Source organism: Artibeus jamaicensis, unplaced genomic scaffold (assembly GCF_021234435.1).
Source record: "Artibeus jamaicensis isolate MK-2021 breed Jamaican fruit bat unplaced genomic scaffold, CSHL_Jam_final contig_252, whole genome shotgun sequence".
NCBI lineage: Eukaryota > Metazoa > Chordata > Mammalia > Chiroptera > Phyllostomidae > Artibeus > Artibeus jamaicensis.
Window position 1 is genome coordinate 3,634,840 of NW_026521538.1, and position 22,917 is coordinate 3,657,756.

The following is a 22,917-nucleotide window of genomic DNA, read 5'->3' on the forward strand; positions in this document are numbered from 1 at the left end:
TCCTCTTGGGGATCCAGTGCCCGGTATTTACAGGGCAGGAAGCTTTCCTGCCCTGCAACAGCTGGAAAAATCACGCTCCTAGGCCATCTATCCTTCCTGGAGTTGTTGATTTGCAGACAGGAAGCCTCCCAGAACCGGCGCTGACTGGGAAGGTGCAGCTTGGAGGCATGGGAGTCAATGTTCGGCACCCTAAGTGGTGCAGCCTCACCAGCTGGGACTTGAACTTCCCTCGAGACTCTACACTAGTCCTTGTCAATTCTGCTAGTGCTACTACATCCCACTCCGTGGATGCAGGGGGCGTGGTCCACATGAGCTAGAACCAATGGGAAGGGAAGCAAAGGCGAGAGCCCCGCCCCCGACGTGACGCCACCACCTCAGACACAAGCTTCACAGCAGAGGCCCCAGTCTCTGCAGTGGTTGTAACAAAACCCAGACTCCCAGGTCCGGGCCAATGGAGGCCATTTGACTGGAGCTGGACCGGGTCTGTCAAAAGCCCTCCTCGGCAGCAGCGGTGGAGTCCAGAAGGAGCGCTGGTGCCGCAGCGCTGCCTCCCCGCCCCCGCCGGGATTTATTGAGTATTTGGACTGGACAATTAAGTGGCCCTGATGATGTTACCAAGCCCGGTCACCTCCACCCCTTTCTCAGTCAAAGACATTTTGAATCTGGAGCAGCAGCAACAGCACTTCCACGGCGCTCACTTGCAAGCGGACTTGGAGCACCACTTCCACTCGGCACCCTGCATGCTGGCTGCTGCCGATGGGACGCAATTTTCTGACGGAGGGGAAGAAGACGAGGAAGAAGAGGGCGACAAACTGTCCTATTTGAACTCACTGGCCACAGCCGATGGCCACGGGGACTCGGGGCTCTGTCCCCAGAGCTATGTCCACACAGTCCTACGAGACTCGTGCAGCGCGCCTAAGGAACATGAAGAGGAATCCGAGGTCGTGAGGGACCGGAGCCAAAGTGAGTAGGGGGGGGGAGGAAATGCACCCACACATCTGGAGCAATGGCGAAGTGCCCGCAAACAGCCCACGAACCTTACCAGCATGGCTGCCTGCCCCTTTACCCTTTGGCTGGGGTCATCCCTCGCACCCGGTCAATGACAACTCTGCAAAAAGCAGGTACCTGAGAGGGAGCTGGGGCGCAGGGAGAAAAACCAGGTGACCCCGACAACTGCTTCTCCCAGAGAGGGGTCGAGGCAGCACCCAGGGGAAGGCAAAGTAGTTATTGCTGCCCTGATGCTGGCAAGCAACAGGGGCTCAGCTGCTGGGCCCAGGAAACTCCCAGCGTTTTCGCTCTTTCCAAGAGCTAGAGGGGCAACAACCTGAACCTTTTCTACTTTCTCTCTAGCCTGAGACCAGTTCTCTGATGCCAGAGCAGTGGTCCCTCTTCTCAGAAAAGAGGGTCCAAGCTGGTTGTGTCTGCAGGGCCCACAGGGCGCAGGAACTTCGGCAGAGACTAGCAGAGTGATCTCCTCACCTCTCTCCTTGGGGCTCAGCGTTCTGGCACCCACAGCATCGGGCAGAGAAGGAGGGGGTAGGGGGTAGTTGGAGAGTGTACTGGAACACAGTCCCTTAAGCAGAGCAATCACGCCCCTGAGGCGCCAGCCTTAAAAAAAAAAAAAAAAAAAAAAGCAACATTTTGCTTTGTGTCCCAGACTAAGCAGCTGCGGGTCCAGGGAAAACCGCGCTGAACTTAGTTGGAGATCCTGGCCACTCTCATCGATGGGAGGTGATTTGGGTAGGGAAATCGGATAACCGAATAAAACCTCCAAGGAAATGTTTGTTTTTGAGGGTGCACAGTCTAATCTCTTTCCCCAAGAGATCTGAGGTGGCCAAAGCCAAGGCCTCTGCTCTGACAGCTCCATGGGCCTGAATGCAACACGAAACTGTATAAATCAGCGAATCAAATTTCTTTTTCTCTCTAAAGTAGTGCAGACATCATCACATAGCTGTGAGCATGTGGTCTTCTTAAGAGCAAAAAAGAGTTCCTAGGCAACGCATGAGCATTACGCAGACACTTCTACCAGAAAGATTTTCGAGCAACTCTCGCATACCGGTCCCTGAATACCCACATGCCTCTCACCTTCGGCTGTCTGTGACGGAATGGAAGGCAAACAGGTTTGAAGATACTGTAGTTATTATGTAGTTGCAAACCTGCATCCTGAAAATAGTCATTAGCACGCTGAGCCACAGATTTAATACAGGGTAATCTCTTCTTTCTCAGATGCTCGAGTTCTAAATAAATGCGTACTAACTACCCCTCCCCATGGAACGTGCCTCAAGGGCGTTCTGACTGTACTTGGGCGGTCACAGGGTCCCAAGACGCCAAGAGCCACAAACTTTTCGGAAACCCCAGGCATTTACTACCGCGCTCTCCGTACTGCTATCAAATGGGGCCACAGTGTTTTAGGATCGGAGCTGCCGCGAGGCCCGGAACATCTTAAGGGACGCTGTTGTTTTGCTTCTTCTGCAGAAAACTGCCCGCTGAAGAAGCCTCTGGAGGCGGCCGGAGACTGTAAAGTGGCAGAGGACAGCGAGAGGCCGAAGCCACGAAGCCGCCGGAAGCCCCGTGTCCTCTTCTCGCAAGCCCAGGTCTTCGAGCTGGAACGCAGGTTCAAGCAGCAGCGGTACCTGTCGGCGCCCGAGCGCGAGCACCTCGCCAGTAGCCTGAAGCTCACGTCCACACAGGTGAAGATCTGGTTCCAGAATCGCAGGTACAAGTGCAAGAGACAGCGGCAGGACAAGTCTCTGGAGCTGAGTGCGCACGCTCCCCCGCCGCCGCCGCGTCGCGTGGCCGTGCCCGTACTGGTGCGGGACGGCAAGCCGTGCGTCACGCCCGGCGCGCAAGCCTACAGTGCGCCCTACAGCGTGAGCGCGGGCGCCTATTCCTACAACAGCTTCCCCGCCTACGGCTACGGGAACTCGGCCGCGGCCGCAGCTGCCGCCGCCGCTGCCGCCGCCGCCGCAGCGGCCTACAGCGGTAGTTACGGTTGTGCGTACCCGGCCGGCGGCGGCGGCGGGGGCGGTGGGGCCTCTGCGACGGCCGGGGCCCTGCAGCCCGCCTGCAGCGCTGCCGGAGGCGGTCCCTTTGTGAACGTGAGCAACCTGGGCGGCTTCGGCAGCGGTGGCGGCACCCAGCCGTTGCACCAGGGTGCGGCGGCTGGGGCGGCTTGCGCGCAAGGCACCTTGCAGGGAATCCGGGCTTGGTAGGGTCACGGCGGCTGGAGCCCCACCGCAGCCTGGCGCAGCGGGACTGAAGCGCGAGAAAGGCTGGGTCCAAGGGCCAGGTCCCCTCGTTAAAAAAATAAAATAAACGTCTCCCTCACCAGAGCCCGGGAGCGTAGCTCACACAAGGCCTGAGAAAGTGGACCCAAGGGCGAGGAGGATGCCCTGGATGGGTCTCGGAGCCTGTCTCCGAGGCAGAAAGGCCGGGTGGGTGCCTGGGAGAACGACGGCCCCAACCTGGCTCTTAAGGGAGTGAGAGAGAGGCTGAGAATCCGGCTGCCGTTTGTTTCTGCCAAAGCGAAAAGGCTTCTCTCCCTCGGCCTTCCCGTGGCCTCCTTGAAACATTGGCGGAAACCCCAAGGCCGAAAAAGGAAAAAATGCATGAAGGAGAGAAAAATGGGCGACTTGGCTTGAGAAATCCCCAGGCCCTACCGAACCTCTGACCCCTTGCGGGTCCGGAGCACCGCATTAAAGTCCATTTTCCTTTTTTCCAATTGCCTGCCCTCAGCAGCAGATTCTACGGCCTGGATCTCCGCATTGTCAGGAGGCGTAGAACTCTTCCAGAAAAAACAGCGGAGCGAAATCAAAAATTGGGGAGGGCTGAACAAATCCAGATCCTGGTGGCCTATGGATGTGTTACCGGGTTCCTTTCTGTTTCGTATTCTGTATTCAGCACATATAATATATATAACTGCATCCACATGCCGTGTACACCCGCTGCCATACACTACAGGAGTCAATAAATAAGGTGCAATATTTCCGAACAGTTGGCCGGCTACAGACTTTGTTTAGCGCTCCCAGAGTGGGGGGGGGGGCCTTTGAACAGCGAGTGGGGAGGAGTAGGTGGGTCAGGGAAAGTGTGGTACTCGTTGGGCAGCCGCAGGCCTGTTCTGCCGTGGACCAGTCCCCAGGCTGCAGATCTGGGCTCCTCGTGGCTTTGTTCATCAGTTTCTTTTTACTCTAGTGGGGAAGACAGGTCAGAGACTTGGGGCCTTTTAAATCCACCCCCCCCATTTTTACCCAGATGCTTGGGCTAGTGCCCGAGCCCTGGTTAGATCAAGGCTTAGTGTCTGCCCCACCTCCTGGGTCGCCGGAAAAAGAAAACCTCGTCCCTAGCCCAGCCGTAGGCGGCAGGAAAGTGGCTCCTTCTTCGGCCGCCGCCGGGGCTTCCAGCGCGCCCGGGAGCGCTGCGCCCTGCCGTGGCTGAGTTCTCCCCCTCGGCCGCCCTCCCTTCTCCCCCGGCGGCCGCGGCTTTATGCCGTTCCTTGTCACTTGCGGAGAATGCCGTGCGAGGTCTGTGCTGCCACACGGCCGATTGTGAGCGTGCCAAGGCGGGTGAATGGGGAGGCCTCAGAGCGCCGCGCCATTGTGGGGCCGGGCCTTGCTGAAAGGCGGCTCCGGGCCGGGTAGGTGCGGAAAGAATGGCTTTTTATTGGAGTCCTGAACAAAAGGTGTGGTAGGAAGGCGAAGTCCCCTGCGCGAACAAAAACCCCAGCGCGTCGGGATTGACGTCCCCCCCGAGCTCCCTATTGCTTCTCAGAGCGGGGGCTTTGTGCAGCAGTCTGCTCAACAGAGGGACGGAGAAATGCGCGGGGGTTTTGTTCCCCACTTTTTGTGCGCTGGGGGAGGGGGCGGCAGGGAGGGACAGGGTCTGGGCGGGCAGCAGGGAGGGGCGCGCTGATTAGGCCCGGCGGGCCCGGGAGCTGAGACGTTCAGCGGGAGTCGGCGGCCTGAATGCAGGGTCATTATTGCTACAAGTTTAGCAATTTCGTCCTTACTGGAGGGGGCGGGGGCTGCTAGTCTGCAGTGGGGCCGCCGGGCTGGGGAGCAGCAGAGACCTAGGGGAGAAGGAAGAAAAAGAAGAGGGGAGGAGAAGAGGGGAGGCCTGCGAGGGAATCCTCTAAACCCACTGACCGCCCAGGATGAGGCTTGGAAGCAACCAAAAGGGCCTAGCGGGAGGCCGGAGAGGCGGCGCCTGGGGAGAGAGGACCCTCCCTCTCCTCGCCTTTCTGGAGGCAGAAAGACCCTGGAGCCGAGCTTAAGTTACTGCACCGGGCTGCCGGTCCCAGAACTACTTGCCGCCAGTTCCCTAGTTTCTGAAAAGCCTCAGTGGAGCGAAGACACTGCCTTCCACCGCCGTGACGCCCCAAGCCCCCGTCCCAGCAGCTCTCCTCTGGAGCCATCGTCTCTCCCTAAGTTGCTTAGGTTAACGTAGGGAATTCTCGCTTCCTAACACGTTTCTCACTGCCCGAGGATGCGAACGACTCATTCACCCATCCATTCAGCAGCGTTTACTGAGAACCTACTAAAATGTGCTCACTTGCACTGTTCTGGGTGCCGAGGACGGTGAAAAAGCGTCCTCAGGCGTATGGAATTTCTTTTCAGGGGTGCGTTGGCAAGGAGGTAGACAACCAACAAATACGGGTAAAAATAGTAGATACATTCTAAAAAGGAAAGAGAACCAAGTGCTGGAGGGAGGGTTCTTTTGGAGCAAATGGTCAAGAAAGCCACGTGGAGATTACATTTAAGCTGATGCCTGTATGACAAAAAAAAAAAAAAAGAAGAAGAAGAAGTAGAAGAAGCAGCAGCAGCCAGTCCAAACCCTGCTTTGCTGTTGCAGCCTGCATGCTTTTGTATATACCCCCCCCCGCCCCGCGTCTAAAATCCCCTTCATTCTCGTCTATCTGGTGGACTCCTGCTCCTCCTCCCAAGATTTTTTCCTGAACCTCGCCAAGTGGAGGTAATCACTCCCTCATATGTGCCACCAGAGTCTTAGGTACTTTCCAATATCACAACGTAGTGCCGTGCAAAGATTTATTTGTCTCTCTCCCTCCATGTGAGGTCCCAGTAAGGTAAGGGGGGAGGGGCAGGTTGGCATCTTTTCCTCTGGGACAGATAACACAGGAGAAGATCGTGGGGCCAGGCTCCTTCAGGGCCACCTTCCCCAGTGCTCCAGGCCCTGTCCATAGCCCCAGTGGTATCAGACTGCCGGACACTGGGTGATGACTGCATGAGAGATGTGGGCTGGACTCTCGGCTCGCCTGGGCAGAGCCAGGACAGCTGAAATCGCCAGTGGAAGATGTGAAACCCAACAGCTCGCAGAGGAAGGTCCCATCTTTGGCAACCCCTTGATGCCCACCTGGGGACACAGCTTCCTCCAGGGAGTTGTCCCTTGCTCTAAGCTCAAAACCTAGGAGGCTGAAAGCTTGGTAATGATTTTGACACCTGGACAGAAAGTTTAGGTGTTGGGGAGGATGTGGGGACTTGGGCAGGGTGGGAGGTGTAAATCTGGGATGTATAGGATAAATCCTGGGCCTACATCTGGGACCCACTTTGAATTCCCCTTCATTCACTAGATGAGGAGTATGGCAGATGGTCAAGAGGCTGCCTGCATCCTGGGAACACTCACTTCTAAGGTGGGATTTCACTGCCTTTGCACCAGGAATCCCAGGGCTCTGGGACACCCTTGATCCCCTGAGGGTTTTCTAAGCAACTTTTTCTCCAGTCTTGTATTCTTCTGGGCCATGGCCTCTCCGTGCTCCCAGTGCCAGACAGACCCCCAGCTTCTGTCTGGCCCGCACTTCTCTTCCTTCAATCTGCCTCCCCTGCTGTCCTGGGGTGAGGGTGGGAAAAGGTGTGTAACCCCAATAGAGGAAACACAGCTGGTTCTATGGATTGGCTTCCCAGCAGTTCTCGTGTACTTAAAGTCAGCCTGGACCAGCCCCCTTCCCCTGCCCTGCGCTTCCCCAGAGCCTGCAGTCTCTGCATAAATAGTTCCCCATCTCTTTGCTGCAGGATTTCCGCACTGCTCCTTGCTGGGATTCCAGGGCCTTGGCCGTTGCAGCGTGAAAACTCTTGACCAATACAACTACCTTACCCTAAAGCTCCCTCTTCAAGGGAAAAGACCTCTCCCAGGCCCAAACTGCTGCTTCACTGGGTTGTTCTGTGAGCCAGGAGGAATCTCGTAAAACTCAACAGGTCTTCTAATGACCCATGAGATTTTGAACAGGTGAAATAATTTGCCCCTTTGGCTCTGGTTTCTGAGCTCTCAGGCAGAGAGAAAGATGGACTGTATGGTACCAGAGGTTACTTCTGGCTCAGGTCTTTTCCCCCTGAATGGGTGGCTGATCCCTCCCCACCCAGTGACTGGTGCCACACTCAGCTTAAGAACCGAACAGGTTCCACTGGTGGAGGGAGTGGAATAGGTTCGAGAAGGTCATTTTTTTCCCCTGCAGAGCCCAATTTTGGGGGGTCAAGAGGCTGGACTCCAGAGTGAGGCTGCCTCCCTTCTAACTTCAGCAGCACCTCCACCAGTGGTAGGGACCTCGAGTTCGCTAGGAGCCCTCTGAACCTGTTTTCTCCTCTATAAAATGGGTATACTTTTAGCACCTCTCCCGTGTCTTTTTAAAGCTACTGTAAAACGCAAATTTTAAGCGTACAACTCAACAAATGTTTATATATGTAAACGCTCATGTACAGATCATCTTGGCTTTGGGATGCAAACGAGATGACCCACGTAAAAGGCGGTTAGCGCAGTGCCTGGAGCGCAGCAGGCCTCGCGTCGGCGTTCTCGGCCCGGCCGGCGCTAGGCGCTGTGCGTGCGGAGAAGCCCGGGACGCTCTTCTGCGCGCGAGGCACTGCCAGGTCCGTGGAAAGGAGCCGGCGGGCCGGGTGGTTCAGAACCCAACGCCCCACGGAGGCGGGTGGGATCACTGCTGGCAGCCAGGGGCGGGCGGCCGCGCACAGGCCTGGGCCTTCGCTGGTTTTGTGGAATTCGACGGAAGGGGAAGGTGAAAGGGGGTTCCAGGTGGAGCCTTGGGCCCCCTCTGGTTCCTCGCGATTGGGAGGAAGGGTCGGGAGAAGCCCAGCCCGTCCGCGGGGCCTCTCCGGGGTCCGGCGCTCAGCTGCTCCTCTGCGCCGCCCGAGTAACCTGCGGCGGGGCCTCTTCTCCAAGGTGGGGCGCTCGAGGCCGGGCGCCGGCAGGAGGCGGCTCGGTTCGGAGTCTGCTTCGCGGCCTTCTTCCCCTTCACTTCCGAGTTCAGGGCCCCAGGAGGGGACTTCCTGGGCGCTTTCTCCCAACTCGAACGGAGCCCTGGAAGGAGGACAGATTCCCAGGGACCAGAAAGACTAGTGCTGGGCCGGAGCCTGGCTCTGCGCGTACGGGCAGGATCCAGGGAACCGCCGGGGGCAGCGCAGGTGACCGGGGGCCGGGCGCCGCCTCCCAGACGGGCCTGGGGCGGTCAGAACCCGCTGGGTAGGGAGCGCACCGGCGAGCCCTGGGAGAGCCTGGCTAGCAGTCGGGATGAGAGCCCAAACTGGAGGAGTCGGCCGTCCTGACGATCGCAAGCTGGGCGCAGAGCCAGGCCCAGCGCGCGGCGAAGAGGCAGCACGTTCTGGGGAGTTTCGGTGAGTCCATAAGGCCTCTAGGAAGTCCAGGGGAGGTGACCAGGGGAGGCCGCACTGGCCCCAAAACTACATTTGCTTAAACTAAACTCCGATGAGACCAGCTCCCCCATGAAGAAACAGTACCTTACCAGCCCCCAAAAGTCCCCTCGTGCTTCCTCTTGTCGCTACGCCCACCGCTGTCCTGGGTAACCACTATCCTGGGTTCTTAACCGTGGCCAGGATAAATTAGTTTTGCCTAATTGGTAACATTATATTAATGGAATCATGTAGTATGTACTCGTGCGTGCCTAGCCCCCCAGCTTCTGTCTGGCCCGCACTTCTCTTCCTTCAATCTGCCTCCCCTGCTGTCCTGGGGTGAGGGTGGGAAAAGGCGTGTAACCCCAATAGAGGAAACGCAGCTGGTTCTATGGATTGGCTTCCCAGCAGTTCGCGTGTCTTGAGATACTTAAAGTCAGCCTGGCATTTGACGTTGTGCGCTTTATCTATATTGCTTTTGACATTGTGAGCTTTATCTATATTGCTGCGTGAAATGGTAGATAGTTCTCTTTCCTCACTTAATGGCATTCCTGTTGCGTGAACGCACCACAGTTAACTTATCCATTCTGCTGCTGCTGGGCAGCCGGGTGGTTTCTGGTTTGGGGCTGTTGTGAGCAGTGTCGCTACATCCAGGAACAGTGTGCGGTACGACTTGCTGCGGCGGTGGAAACGCGCTGGGTCCGGGCCGCCCGGTTGGCTCTCGCCAGTCTTGGGTGGCTGGTGTGACTGAGGAATTAGATTGGTAATTTTCTAAAGTCATAATTAATTTAAATATACATTGCCACACGTGTCGGACAGCACAGTGTTGGCGTGTCTTTTGGTGACCGTGATAGACATTTCCGGCTCCCTGGGAGTGCAGTCTCTGCGTCCTAGGGTTGGAGTCCCCGCTGTAGGAGATTCCCCGCCCAGCGGGTTCTCAACTTGGCCCCATCACTTACCCTTCCGCCAGCGGTGGTGCCTCAGGCTTCCTCATACGCAGTATTTGTATTTAACTTTAACCACTCTGCTCAGCATGTAATGAGGAGGTTTTTGCTCACTTTTAAGTATGATGATGAAAATTGGCCATTTAACCCTAATAAAGACAAGGCTGATGGTGGTTGGAGAGATTCTTGGGGACTGAGCGGTGTGATAGCCATGTAAAGTCCACCCTTTCTAGGGCCCCTACAGTCATTCCGCCTTCCCAACCCACCTTCTCCCCTAGGAACTGGACTGGGGCCAGCGGGGCATAGGGCAGGGAGGGGGCCTTGTATCTGGATCTTCTCCCACAGCTCCTGTTACTTTCTGTCCTCTTCACATCGTCATTGCTCTTCCTTTACTCTTACTTCCCGGAATCTCCCACCAGAGGAGCCACCAGAGAAGGCGGGTTCTGTGCGGGCTTAGTTTTAGTTTGTAGCTTAGCTCTGCCGTGTGTAAAGTGGCACTACCAGCCTTTCGGTGTGCTAGGTTGTGGAGAAGTGGAGGCAGCCCTGGGAGGCAGCAGTGGGCCTGCCTACCATGCGTCAGGCAGTCTGTGTGTGTTGCTTTGTAGACATCCTCTCTAACCCTCAGAATTATCCATGTTTGTTAGGAACTCCTTGTTTACACATGTAGAAACTCAGGTTGAGAGGCTGAGACACTCCCCTCAGAGCCACAGGCCAGTAACAGTTTCCGAAACCCCAGAAGGGTGTTCAGCCCAAAGCCACTGAGGTCCTTTCTGACGTTTTCTACCTCTCTTCCCTGGGTAAACAGAGCCCTGGCTAGGGCAGATCTTGAACTTCTGGATCAAAGGAGGTGTCTTTTGATGGATGCAAACCGATCATTGACCACTTGTGCGTGGCCAAGTGGTCACACAGAGGAAGTGTTTGTTATGTTGTAATACCAGTGACATTCACTCTGTGTGACCTACAAGTTCTTGGAAAGTTGTGTTCAAAGAGCTTTTTGCTTGTGGAGAGGAAGAAAACTGAGTGTGTTTTAAGTTGGTCCCTGGAATTTGTTGCTTAGGGTATCCCAAAGTGAATTATTTTGTAAAGTGGGGGATCCTTTTCAAATATGAATAATAACCCTGGGGCATTTGCTTTGTAAGTTTGGGTTTTGAAGTGTAATAAGCAAGGGTAAAGAGCAACTCAAAATTGTATACAAGATTTATCAACGTTTCCTCTTTCATTGATAAGGGTTCTCATGAAAGTTTCACCTGGACCATCTTGACAGTGAGTTCTCTGGAAGGTCCACAGATTAGCTCTCTGTCCAGGTGATAAATAACTCGAAACCCAGTGCATTCAGTGGCTACTTGTGGGCTCAGGCTTGGCTTGGTTGTACAGTCCCCGATCACTCGGTGAGCCTGCCATGGAGAGGGCTCAGGAGCCAAATGGATTATTAGATTGGATGACCATCCAGGTTTCTTCCAGCCTTGAGATTGTTAAATTAAAATTTTTACATGCCTATAGATTTCATCTGTGCTAGTGGGAAGGGTCTTAGAAATCACCAAGGTCTAACTCTTTCTGGATATTACCGTAAATCCTGTCTGCAGCATCCTAGGCAAAAAACTATCCCGTACCTTCTGGACACCACCCACGGGAGAACCATTCACCCCTCCACTCCACAAGTGTGAGAAAGTTCAGCCTTACGTTCACATGGAATCTGCCTCTTGTAACTTCCATCAGCTGCTCTTCCTGTTCCCACAGATGTTTACTCCTTCCGCATAGTTCTTCAAGCATTTGAAGCCATTGATTTCCATGTAGATCTGTCCTCCAGGTGAAATAGCCCCAGTCCTTTGACTGTCCTCAGGCTCCTGGTCATTCTTCAGTGGGTGTTCTGCACGTCACCCATTTCTTCTGCGCCTGGGCTGTTCTGGTGTATTCTCCATAGGAGGTCCCCTCTTGCTAACCACTTCCATCTTTAAGTATTCTTCTAAGAAGGCTGAGGCCCATTGCAAGGCTTTCCCTTATGGGTCCCACTCTCCTCAATTTATGGTTTTTTTCCCCTTAGTTGTCAGTGGAATAAGTATCCATTCACTAAAAGTAATGTTCTCCTTTAAAGTCTAGATAAAATTTCTTTCCTACTTCTAAATACAGTGCTTGTTATTTTAGGTCCTGAGTTCCCCCTGCCCTATGATTTAATGTTCTTTACCTTTCTTCCTTTCACCCTCAAAGGCATAGCAATCTCTCCACATTGCCTTTTGGGTTAGATTTTTGAATATTTATTCTCACCAGCTACTTTCCTTTCCCTCATCCTGAATGATGCTTCCTCCCATGTGGCGAATATTGATGCCAGTTGAGGTTACTTTGTGGTCAGCTGGTTCAGCCCCTTCCCTGACACATGGGTCCCTTCCCCAGCACTCCGGAGGAGCCAAAGTCCTGCTACTTCCTCCAGTGATCTGAGATGCTGTCCTTGAGATCAGATGACTTCTCTTCAGGCTTGTGTTCTTTTCAGTGCTGGGCAAAATGTCATTTTTTTTCTGGAAAGTCTTTTTGTAGTTTTGATACCCTGTACTATCCCAGTCATTTTCTCTCTTAAGGAGTAGTCACTCCTTTGCCCTGGCTGGTGTGGCTCAGTTGTTTGGAGTGTCACCTGTGGACTGAAAGGTCACAGGTTTAATTCTTGGTCAGGGCACATATCTGGGTTGTGAGTTTGATCTCATATGCTGGTAGCATGTGAGAAGGCAACCAATCAATGTTTCTTTCTCACTCTCTCTTCCTCTCTCTCTCTCTCTCTGTGATGAAAAATGTCCTCAGGTAAGGATAAAAAAAAAAAGAGTAGTCACTCCTCTTCCTTCTCCAGCCCCACTTAATGCAGTCCTCCAAGTCCAGTGGCAATTCTATACTCTCGCTGTCCTAAAGTTTGTCATTGCATGCAGTGTTAACTCCGCCTTTTATACCAAGAGGGCTGCAGCTACAGATTTAGCTTGGTCTCCCTCTAATGTCATATTTTCGAATGCCTAGGTGATAATTCTGTTTGTACCTATACAATCATCATCTCAAGTTCATCACTGCTCCCCCAAACTACTCACATCACAACTTCTGCCATGGCATCACCTTCCCTTGCTCTCCTCCCTTTGGATGGAACCAGTGAGTGAACAGAGGATCTCCCTGCGAGTCCCTCAGCACTTAGACTACAAGGGATGAGGAAACTAACGTGACGGAACACAGAATACATTGCAGGCACTGAACTCTACATATCCTGTTCAGTTTAAGACTGGAACCGTCCTGAAAAGTAAGTGCCATGGCCTCCATGTTGTGGGTTAAAAGATCAAAATCTGAGAGTATGAACCCCGTGCTAGAGGACATTCAGTTCTTAAGTGACAGACCTCAGGGTTAAATCAAGGTCTGTCTGATTCTAAAGCCCGAGTGCTTTACAAAAATGGCCTCCTAACTTGTCACCTTGGGTTGGGCAGGTCTCTGATAGACATCCTCATACCAGTACCAGATTCATTTTCTCCAAACGCCTCTTAATCAAAGTACCTATGTTTTCTCAATCGTACTATGGCTCCTCACTGTGCAAGTATCAAATATAGTCTCAAAGACCACTGGTGGACCTCATTACTGTACCCAGTCAACCAAACCTCTTGTTTTTTTTAATGATCTGTACAATCTCCTTTCTGTCCCAATTGTGAAGTTTTTTCCAGCTACCATACTCACAGTGCTCACAGCGGGGGCATGTCACATTCTCTTAATGTAGATGAAATGGCCTCATCTGCAAAATTCGGCTTTGATCCAAGTAGTTTCATTGATTATCTCCTTGTGTCCATCCTCAATTAGAAACTAAGCTCCTTGGGGGTAAAGATCAGGTGTTAATGCTCTTTTTCTGTTGCCTCCAGAGACAGATAATAAGTGACATCATTTATGAAAAATGCTTAGAAAAGTATAAAATACAATATAAAGGAAGTATATTATTCTTAAGATTACTATGTTATAAACATCGCCAAAGTGAATTGCCTGTTTGCTCTGGGCACACGTTGAGCAAACAGCAGAAACTTGAGGGATTTGATAAATAATCAGGCCCAGAGTCATTGTTCCTCCTCCTCCCATTAAATCCTTACCAGCATCTTCCTGCCCACGGCACCTTAGTGCAGCACCCAGAACATGCTGGGTGTTTGACACATGTGTACCAACAACAACAGAAATGAACTGGAAATGTGACTTGCAGCAGATGTTGGTGTTGTCCTAGACTTCTGCATTTTTGGGACTCTCTTCCTGCTTCGCCATGTGGGATGAGAGAATGTCAGGGCTGGAAGGGATCTCCCACACTCCCCATTTTGAGGATGGGAAAATGATCACGGCGAGGAGAATGTTTGTCCTCACACCTCTCCTGTTAGGGGCTTTCTGACATCCCACCCAATCCAGTGTTTCCCCCCCAGGGTTCTCTAGCTCCCTCTGTTCAATGTTCTGTTCCTGCACCTGTCCCCAGCCCTTCTTCCTCTTTGGCAGTTTTCCTTTACCACATCCCTGCTCCCCACTCTGCACTGTGTAGGCCCCCCACTGGTGCTCAGTGTTGTACACAGTGCTCTTGGGAATGTAAGCAAAAAATACTGCCAAGGTTGTTAAGCACACGCACTTTACTAATGGTGACCACTTGGGAGGGACACAACCCCGCCAGGAAGTTACAATTCCGGGTCCTTTCATGGGTTCTCTCCAGGTCTCAAATACCCTTTCAAAGTTTCCCTGAGACCAGAAACGTAGTAGGATCTTTATAACAATCAACTATAATCCAGATGCTTAAAGTACCAGGCAGTGTATTACACATTCTATAAGGTTCGTGGCAACTCTGCAGCCCCAAGTCATAATAACCCCATTTTACAGATAAACTGAGGGCTCAGAGAAGTAAAACAACTTGCTGAAGTTCACTCAGCTACTATCAGAGCAGGGGATTGAACTGATATATGTGCCTTCTCCAGAAAACTTTTTGAGACGCACTGACTGCGGCCACTTCATTCAGATGCCCACTTTGTTCTCAGTGGCTGCTCTTGGTGAGGTCTATCTTGTAAGAACTGCCTCCATACCTTGGCTCTCTCACTGACCCCATCTGTTTAAGGATCTCTGGAGCCAGAGAAGCAGAGCCCTGCCTGCGCCCTCTAGTGGTCACAAGGAGATGCACAGCTCTTTCTGGCACTGTCTCTGAGGACTCTTGTCAGCACCCTCTGCTGTTGACCAGGGACCCAAGGCCGTGTAGACTCAGGCTTCACAAATCTCTCAGGCTTCCCTGGGCAGAGGAAATACCTGGATTCTCTGGGTCCCCCACCCTTACAACTCCTTTAAGGAAGACCCACCCATGTCTGACAGTAACCAAGTTAAGATAAGAGAGGGACTTGGCAACATCCCCAAATTCCTCTTCAGAGAGTCAGCAAGAGCATCTGACTGAGTCTCTATAACTGATGTCTATTCTTAGCTTCCACAGTTCTTTGTTTCCTGGCACACCTCTGCCTGGTATTGCGCTGAGTTCCCCAATTTACTTATCTTATGTGCCCTTGAGTAGGTCTCAGTGTCTCTGAGCAACCCATCTGCAGACCGAGCCTCCGGAACTCCCTGCAACCTCAGTCTCCCGTCAGTAAATAACAACCGAATGGAGCCTGGGTCACAAAGGACCACTGCCTTTTGGGCATTTTAGCAAAAGGCATTGCTTCCTCCGAGTCGACGTGGCTCGGCCAGGTGCTTGGCTCAGTTGGTGGATATAAGCCTGTCTCTTGGGCCACCTTCGTTCAGGGAAGAACTCCCACAACTGAATGTGGTAGCTTTAACAGATGCATGGTGTCACATGCATCTATGAACCCCTCTCTCTGCCCCTAGTGTAACACGATGTTGAATGGGTAAGCGGACCACCTTTATGGGACGCCAAAACAATCACTGTTTTGGGGAAAATTCAGGGGGGAAGGAAAGTCCAGCCCCTGTCTGGGTTTGCTTGATTTCCTTAGGCACTGGGACGAAAGTTGCTCTTGTTACTGCCTCTGCACCCCAAGAAGAATTCCTCCATTATTGACTGCAATTCCTACAGCGGGTTTAATCCTTAAGTCACTAAAAGTACAGATGAAGACAGGTTGTGGACAGGGATGAATTAGAGACTCACACTTTGAGGGCAGGTGCGGACAAACAACCCTGATGAAAGACGACCGTCCTGGTGAGTAGCAGGGCTGATGGAGGGCACTTTTCACCGTGTTCTCTTCTGTTTCTCCGACGCCCTTTTCTTTCTCCTGCTGCACCGCCCCTCTTCTCCCGTCTTCTCTCCATCTTTCCTCCTTCTCTATTCTTCTGATATACTCCCTCCCTGCCTCTTCTCTTAAAACTTCTGCTTGTCTTCTATCTTCCCCTCTCTCCTTTTCTCTTCCTTCTTCTTTCCTCACTTCTCCTTTTTCCACTGACTTATAACTTATGAAATTAAAGAATATTTTATAGCCCTTGCTGGGGTGGCTCAGCTGGTTGGAGCATTGTCCTATATACTAAAAGGTTTAAGGTTTGATTCCTGGTCAGGCACATGCCTAGGTTGCGGATTTGATCCCCAGTCAGGGTGTGTATGGGAGGCAACCAGTGGCTGTTTCTCTCTCTCTGCTCCCACCTCCTCTCTCCCTCTCTGCCTCTTTTCCTCTCTCTCCCTCCCTTCCTCTCTTTCTAAAGTCAATAACCATATCTAAACATTTTTAAATATAACATTTGATAGCTTCATGTATTCCAGTATATTTAAAAATAAGACAACTTGAGCTAGTCATAATTTTCTCATGAGAATAGCAACTATATTAAATTGTATTTTGTGTGGCTATAAACCCTATTATTTTTCTGTGCATCAGTGATCTTTGATTAGAGAAATGTCATCTCCCTACCCCTGCCACACACTCATACACACATGCACACAGAGTTTATCCGAGAATAGAAGAATAGGGAGGGGAGGGAAGCCAGCAGGGAGGCGCTCATCTGATTAGCGTCCAGGGGAAATCCTCAGGATATCAGCAGCAAGGAAGGTGTAACACTGTGGAATGTTGAAGGTGGACCCTCTACGCCAAGGTCCTTGCTTTATTTCCAGGCTGTCTCCTCCAGAGTTTTCTGGAGAAGGCAAATGGAGCGTCTCAGTGCCACAGACAGAAAAGGGAGGGCCAGGGACGTTACACGATTTTTCCAAGGTCACACAGCCAGTTATTTCAAGGCAAGACCTTGCATATAGAACCTGTTTGTATTTGTTGAGCACAAATATATAACATGGAGTATATCATTTGAGGACATTGTAGGAACTATAAGAGTTCGAACAGCTTAATAAGACCCGGTTACCACTTAAATGGAGTAATGACCTCCAGGGAGAAGATGGATCATTTAACCAACACTCACTGACCAGGTGGACAAAATTGGATTCAACTCTAGTATATAGACTACCTGCCAAATCCACATTCACACACAATAGGTCACTCTAATGGAGGCTCGGGGGTGTGGCACAGGGAAGATGATCTGTTTGCCTTTTAGCACTCAGCATACACCCGGCCGTGACGAGTTAGACAACAGCTCGCCGCAGGCAGCTGCTCCCGTACTGTCTGCCCTTCTGCATCCTCTAAGTACCTTCCATAACAAGCATGTGAGTCCTCTGCCCGGGAGGTTGTGGACTGCGATCAGCAGGACGGCAGTCTTGCTGACTGGCTTTGAGTTTATCAAGTCCTGAATCTAAGAGGACTTTTTCTTTTCCTTTTTCTTAATGGTTCCAATCACTTTCTGTGTAGTCCCCCCAATATATACATATATATATGGTACCTTCTACGAGCAAGCACTGTGCTGGGCACTGAGAACAGATACAGTAAGACAATGTCATAGGGAGTGGCCCGACCCAGAGGGCTCAGGAAGGAGGTGACGTGAGAGCCAGGTTTTGAAGCATGAATAGGAATTAGCTAGATGAAGGGAAGAAAAGTAAACCTAAGGGAAAAGGGAAAGAGGGGAGTTGGTGGGGGGCAAAGAGAGAGCTTGGGGCAGGTGGCACTGGCTGTGGGGCCACTGTGAAGATCTCCCGCCTTAAAGCCATCTCTCTATGTCGGGGAGAGACAGGTAGACATGAAAGCTTTTGTTCTGACTCTGTGAACAGTTGCCTTTGACGTTAAAGCTCACGTTGTATTAATAGGGGTAACTGTGTGCAGAGGAGAGAAGTATATGGGAACTACTGTCCTATCTGCTCAATTTTTCTGTAAGTCTAAAAATGTTCTAAAACTGAAGTACATTAATTTTTAAAACCCTTATGTTGGGTTATTTAATTTTATTTATTTATTGAAGGAGCACCTAGTGTTATCTTCATCGTTCTTGAGAATATGGACCCCCATGGAGGCCGTGACAAGGAGCCTTGCTTCTCTTCTCACCCCCACTTCTCCCCAGTCCTTCCCCTTCTCAGTAAAAGCACCACCACGGTGCTCAGGCCAGCCTGCCTCGATCATCCTCAATCCCTCCGTCCCCCTCACCCCACAGCTAGACCATCAGCTGGTTCTACAGATCACACTTGAAGCCCGCTCTGGAATTCGCCCAGTTCGCTCCATTGCTTTTGCCCCTCCCTGGAATGGGTCAGCTCCATCCCTCTCCCAGCCTGACTTCTTCAACAGCCTCTTGCACAGACACCCAGTTGTTATTTGTCTGCTCAAGCTACTAACAAAGTACCACAGACCAGGTGGCTTCAGCAATAGAAAAAATTATAAATAAACAATAGAAACTTATTTTCTCACAATCTTGGAGACTGGCAGTCTAAGATTGTGGTGTCGGCAGGATTCTGAGGCCTCTCTCCTTGGGTTATAAGTGGCTGTCTTCTCCCCGTGTCTGCACATGGTGCGTGTGTGTCTGTGTCCTAATCTCCTCTTATTATAAAAGGGCACTTCCCAGGCTTCCCTTAAAGATCGTGACTGTTTTGAAATTCCCATTGAAAAAAAATGACTTGCACATAGTAGGCCCTCAGTAATCCCAGCTGAGAACACTGTATGCAGGCCTTAGTTACATGCATGATGTCAGTGTTGGAGACCCTCACACCTGCCCCAACGCACTGGGCATGTTGGTTCTCCAAATTCCCACGTCACTCAGATCCTCCAGCCCTGCTCAGCCTGTCCCATTCCTGATGGCCCCTCACCCTTGGCTTATTTTCAGCCCTGGCAGAAACAAAGCAAGCCCAAAACACACCAGCCAACTGGCAAGTGATGAGTGATTAGCTGCCTGGCTCTAAAAGGCTGGAATGAGGCAGCCTTTCAGTGCTAAGTGCAGTAACCCTAGCCCCGGCTTGCTGTAATTCTAGATGGAGGTGGCCGGGGAGTGGGCACGGGCAGAGCAGTGCGCACAGACCCCAGAGGTCTGCAGCCAGGCAGCGGGAAGAGACTGCATCTCTCTGTGGTCAATTGAAAATGCAAAATTAACACTCGGATGGAGGCAAAGGAGATGCAGTGGATTACGTGAGAAGATGAGTGATTTCTTTTTACTAAGAGAAGGCTCTCTGAGAGACATGGGGTGGCAGGGTTGGTGGCCCCACTTAATCTCTTTCTTGCTCTACACCTGAAGTGACACATTTACTGGAGGATTCTCATTTCTTTTTTTTCTTCATGTTATTTCCGTCACATATCCTACAGCTCTGAGGCTTTGAACTTCAGTTTTCTCACTGATGAAGTGAGAGTCATAGCCTACCCATGAAAGGGTGGTCGGAACCTAAATGAGTTTAAGGATTTAAAGGAACTCCCTGACCCAGGTGGTTAGCTCCTACTAAAAGGAAGTCTCTATTTCAGGATTAGCAGGGCACTGGGGAAATGCAGTCAGCTCTGAGACATCCGTGGTTTACAGTGTAGTAGTACTATGTGCTCATTTAAACTGTGCTCTGGGGGCAGGGCAGTGCCTTACTCAGGAATATACAAGAGTGGTCAGCAAGTGTTCAATTAAACATTCATTGTTGTTCTGAGGGCTTGCGCTGTTATTATCTCCCATTAGCACCAGAGCATTTTAATTAGTGTAATAAGTGTATTAGATCAGTTTTTACTGGGGGGAAAATGTGGCTTGTTAATGAACGCAGTTAGAATTAAGTTTTTACCATCAAAATCAGTAATAGGGAAGATGCGCATACTGACTAATCAGTTTACAGGTATTCCTCACCCCTGTAAGACAGAAAAAAAGACTTTTCCGAGCCCTGTATATTTTACGTGAGGCCGGATTCTAACGTGGTCCTGTGTCTAGCCATAATGCCAAAGAATTTGATTTGCTCTGAGCCTTAAGGTTAACTTAATCCTGTTTCTACGCTGTGGAATTTCCTTAAACAAAACTTCCACACAAGCCCTGGTTAGAACATCTGAAAGGATGGAGCTGTCATCAGCTTTCAGAACAGATTTGGTGTCTACTTGCTGATTTATTATATCTAATAAATGTCCAAGATGTGGCAGAATTTGATCTGAAACTCGTGTGAAGTTGTGGGAGCAGCAGCCAGCCCTCAGCAGCCCATACTATCTGGGGGTCACCTGTACCTGCCCAAACCAACCTCACAGTGTGTGCACAACTAAATTCAGTGAGGTCCGTTTGCAATAGCTAGTGTTAACATACATGAGAGCTAAGGATTTTATCTGTCTTATTTCATATAATTCTTTCATACAAATCTGTGAGGCAGGTCCTATTGTTGTTCCCATATTTTTAATCAGGGAAAAGGTGGCCCAGAGATCTTCATGTATTGCCCAAGGTCACACAGCTACTAAGTTGCAGGTCAGAATTTGAATCCAGGACCACTCAACTCAAAGCCTTTATGTTTAATCACTGCATGAGACTTGCCAGTAGTACTTGAGGGTTTGAGTTGGAGCCACTTTCCCCTCAAACAGGCACAGTCTGTAGCCTGGCTCTGCTAACAGCGAGGCCTTCCCCACCTGCAAACCGAGAGGGAGCTGCCCCACACTGATGGCACCACCATGGATTCTTCCATCGCCCCCTCTTGACCCTCCCTTCTCACAGGTTTATTTTTTCCTTCCTGACACTTAGGACCTCAGAGCTGGAACATGCAGTCTCTTGCTAGGCGAATACACAAAGGTCCCCAGGGGGTTCTCTGGCCTCGCCCGAATGCAGCGCAGATGGGGCCCCTGCACCGTGTCACACAGCTCTAATCCCTCAAGGAGTCTTTCTTCTTATTGACCAGACCGTGCCTTCTTGTGCCTTCAGCCTCCGGTCCCGACTCTGCCCACTGGAGTCACTCCCTGGGTCATGTTAGGATGGATTCATGGGTCTCTGAGCGTCCTCCCCGAGGAAGGACCCAGGGGTGTCAGCTGCCTCGATTTGATGGGGGCTCTCTCCAGAGCCTGCAGGTCTCCCCTCTGGAAGCTTTGGGATCTGCAAGACTCTGGCTCATAGGCACAGAGCACTCCCTGGTCAGCCTTCCAGAGGCAGAGAGGACACTGCGAGAGCCCCCTTCCCTCTTTTATTATTCACACAGAGGAACAAGTTGTATAGTCACTTACGCAGGTCTTATTATTATGAAAAAAATTTTATTCAGATATTATAGGTGTACCATAAAATTCATCATTTTAAAGTGCACACTTTGGTGATTTTCAGTATATTCAGAGTTATGCAACCGTTGCTACTTCCTAATTTCTGAACATTTTCATGACCCCATAATGAAACCCCATGCTTAGCAACAGTCACTCCCATTCTCTCAGCCCCCAGCCCCTGTGACCACTGATTTTCTTACTGTCTCTGTGAATTTGCCTACTGCGGACATTGCATATCAACGGATCACACAATATGTGGTGTTTTGTGACTGACTTTCACGTCCCTGAGACCTTAGTTTTCCAGGTTCGTCCGTGTTGTAGCATGTATCAGAATTTCCGTCCTTTCTATGGCCAAATGGTATTCCGTTGTATGTACAGACCACCTCTTTCTTGTTTAGTTAGCCATTCCTCAGCTGATGGACATTTGGGTTGTTTCTACTTTTGGGCTGCTATGAACAGTGCTGCTGTGAACATGTTTTCAGCCCTCCTGAGTAGTCATTGGCCCAGGGGTGAGCTTACTACTGCTTAGCTCTTACATGTACATTTCAGTGCATTTCATGTCCAGCCCTTTCCTACCTACCCTTTCAGCCTGGGCTTGGGACGTCGGTGAGCGGTCAGGAACTTACGTCACCAGCAGTGAGGCGGTGGATTCAAGGCAGCTGGTAACCCCATTTCCACCATCCATTTTTTCCCCTGTCTCGTGCCCTGAGGGGCTCAGTGGTTTCTTGAGTTCAAAGATGCCATGGATTTATTAACAAGTCAGAGGATGGGGCAGAGGAAGTGGTGGCAGGAAAGACTCTTTTAACATTGATTGTATAATACCTCCTGATTTAAACATACTAAATTGTTGGGGGAGCAGGATTATCACATTTGGAGTTGGGGAGATTATAGCCTTAAATTTAAAGGCTACCCTCAGAGTCCAACCCAGCATATATATAGAGAAGAAAAAGGAGGGCTGGCTCCATAGTTTAAACAGCAGCCACAGGCAAATCCTTACATTGAGGCCGGAAGAGAGAAGTATGGACACGGGAGCGGCAGACAGGGCTGGGCTGTGGTCCATCCATGGAGAGGTCCATCCGTGGAGCAGCGCTGAACTGGCCTCTAGGGACACCCAGTGGAGGCACAGGTTACTTGGTGGGACGTCAGACACTAAACATTAAGGATCTGCTCCTAAGGCTCTATACCATGGAGAGGCGTAGGGGTTCCAGGTGGCAAAGCCCAGTGAAGTCTGGCCTCCAAGCCCAACATTGGTCCTTCTCTATCACTACTCACCTCCCCCACCCTTGGCTTCCCCAATCTGTGCAGCCGGGAGAGTGATCCCTTCCCTGGCCAGACTAACCAGGTTATGATCAGGACCAAACCGAGTGAGGTCACCAGGAGGGGAGCACTCTTTAAAATGAAGAGTCTGTGGTGGCTGATGCTTTATTATGGGCCTGGATTCACTTAAACTTGTTCCTCTATTCATGCCGCAGATACTGAGTACCTATTACTGTTTAAGCTTAACTGCCTCTAAAGTAACCACCAATACATTGTTATTACCTGCTGTATACTTTTGTGTATCCTAAATCACTCTAACTTCAGAAGCTGTTCCTTAGGTCTCCCTCCTAGTACTCGTGCCTGCTTCTCACTGCCTAACGATGTGCCTTTCTGAAGCTTTGGTCTTCCTAGTAGTCTCCTTCTCAGGACTGTTTCAATTCATTGATGTTTTGGCTGAGGTCTCAAGGTCAAAACCATATGGAAAGTGCCCCAAAATACCCTCCGGTTTACTTTGAGTGCTTTCTCCAACAGTGCCTAGCAGACACCTTCTAAGATGGGTGAATTCTTCCAGCCTTT

At 51.1% G+C, this 22,917-nt stretch overlaps 1 protein-coding gene across 1 annotated transcript; it reads left to right on the forward strand.

Annotated features, from left to right (window-relative positions):
- Positions 1-407: 407 nt before the first annotated feature.
- NKX2-3 (NK2 homeobox 3) lies at positions 408-3,312 on the forward strand. Its single transcript, XM_037138993.2, has 2 exons — positions 408-963; positions 2,476-3,312. Exons 1-2 carry the CDS (start codon positions 606-608, stop codon positions 3,210-3,212), a joined length of 1,095 nt encoding a protein of 364 aa, XP_036994888.2. The 5' UTR covers positions 408-605; the 3' UTR covers positions 3,213-3,312.
- The last annotated feature ends 19,605 nt before the right edge of the window (positions 3,313-22,917 follow it).

What these genes read in the sequence shown, in the direction of transcription:
- NKX2-3 (XM_037138993.2), top strand. Translation starts at nt 606, where the DNA reads ATGATGTTACCAAGCCCGGTCACCTCCACCCCTTTCTCAGTCAAAGAC. An exon ending in CGTGAGGGACCGGAGCCAAA is followed by an intron (nt 964 to 2,475) that starts GTGAGTAGGGGG and finishes CTTCTTCTGCAG; the next exon opens with AAAACTGCCCGCTGAAGAAG.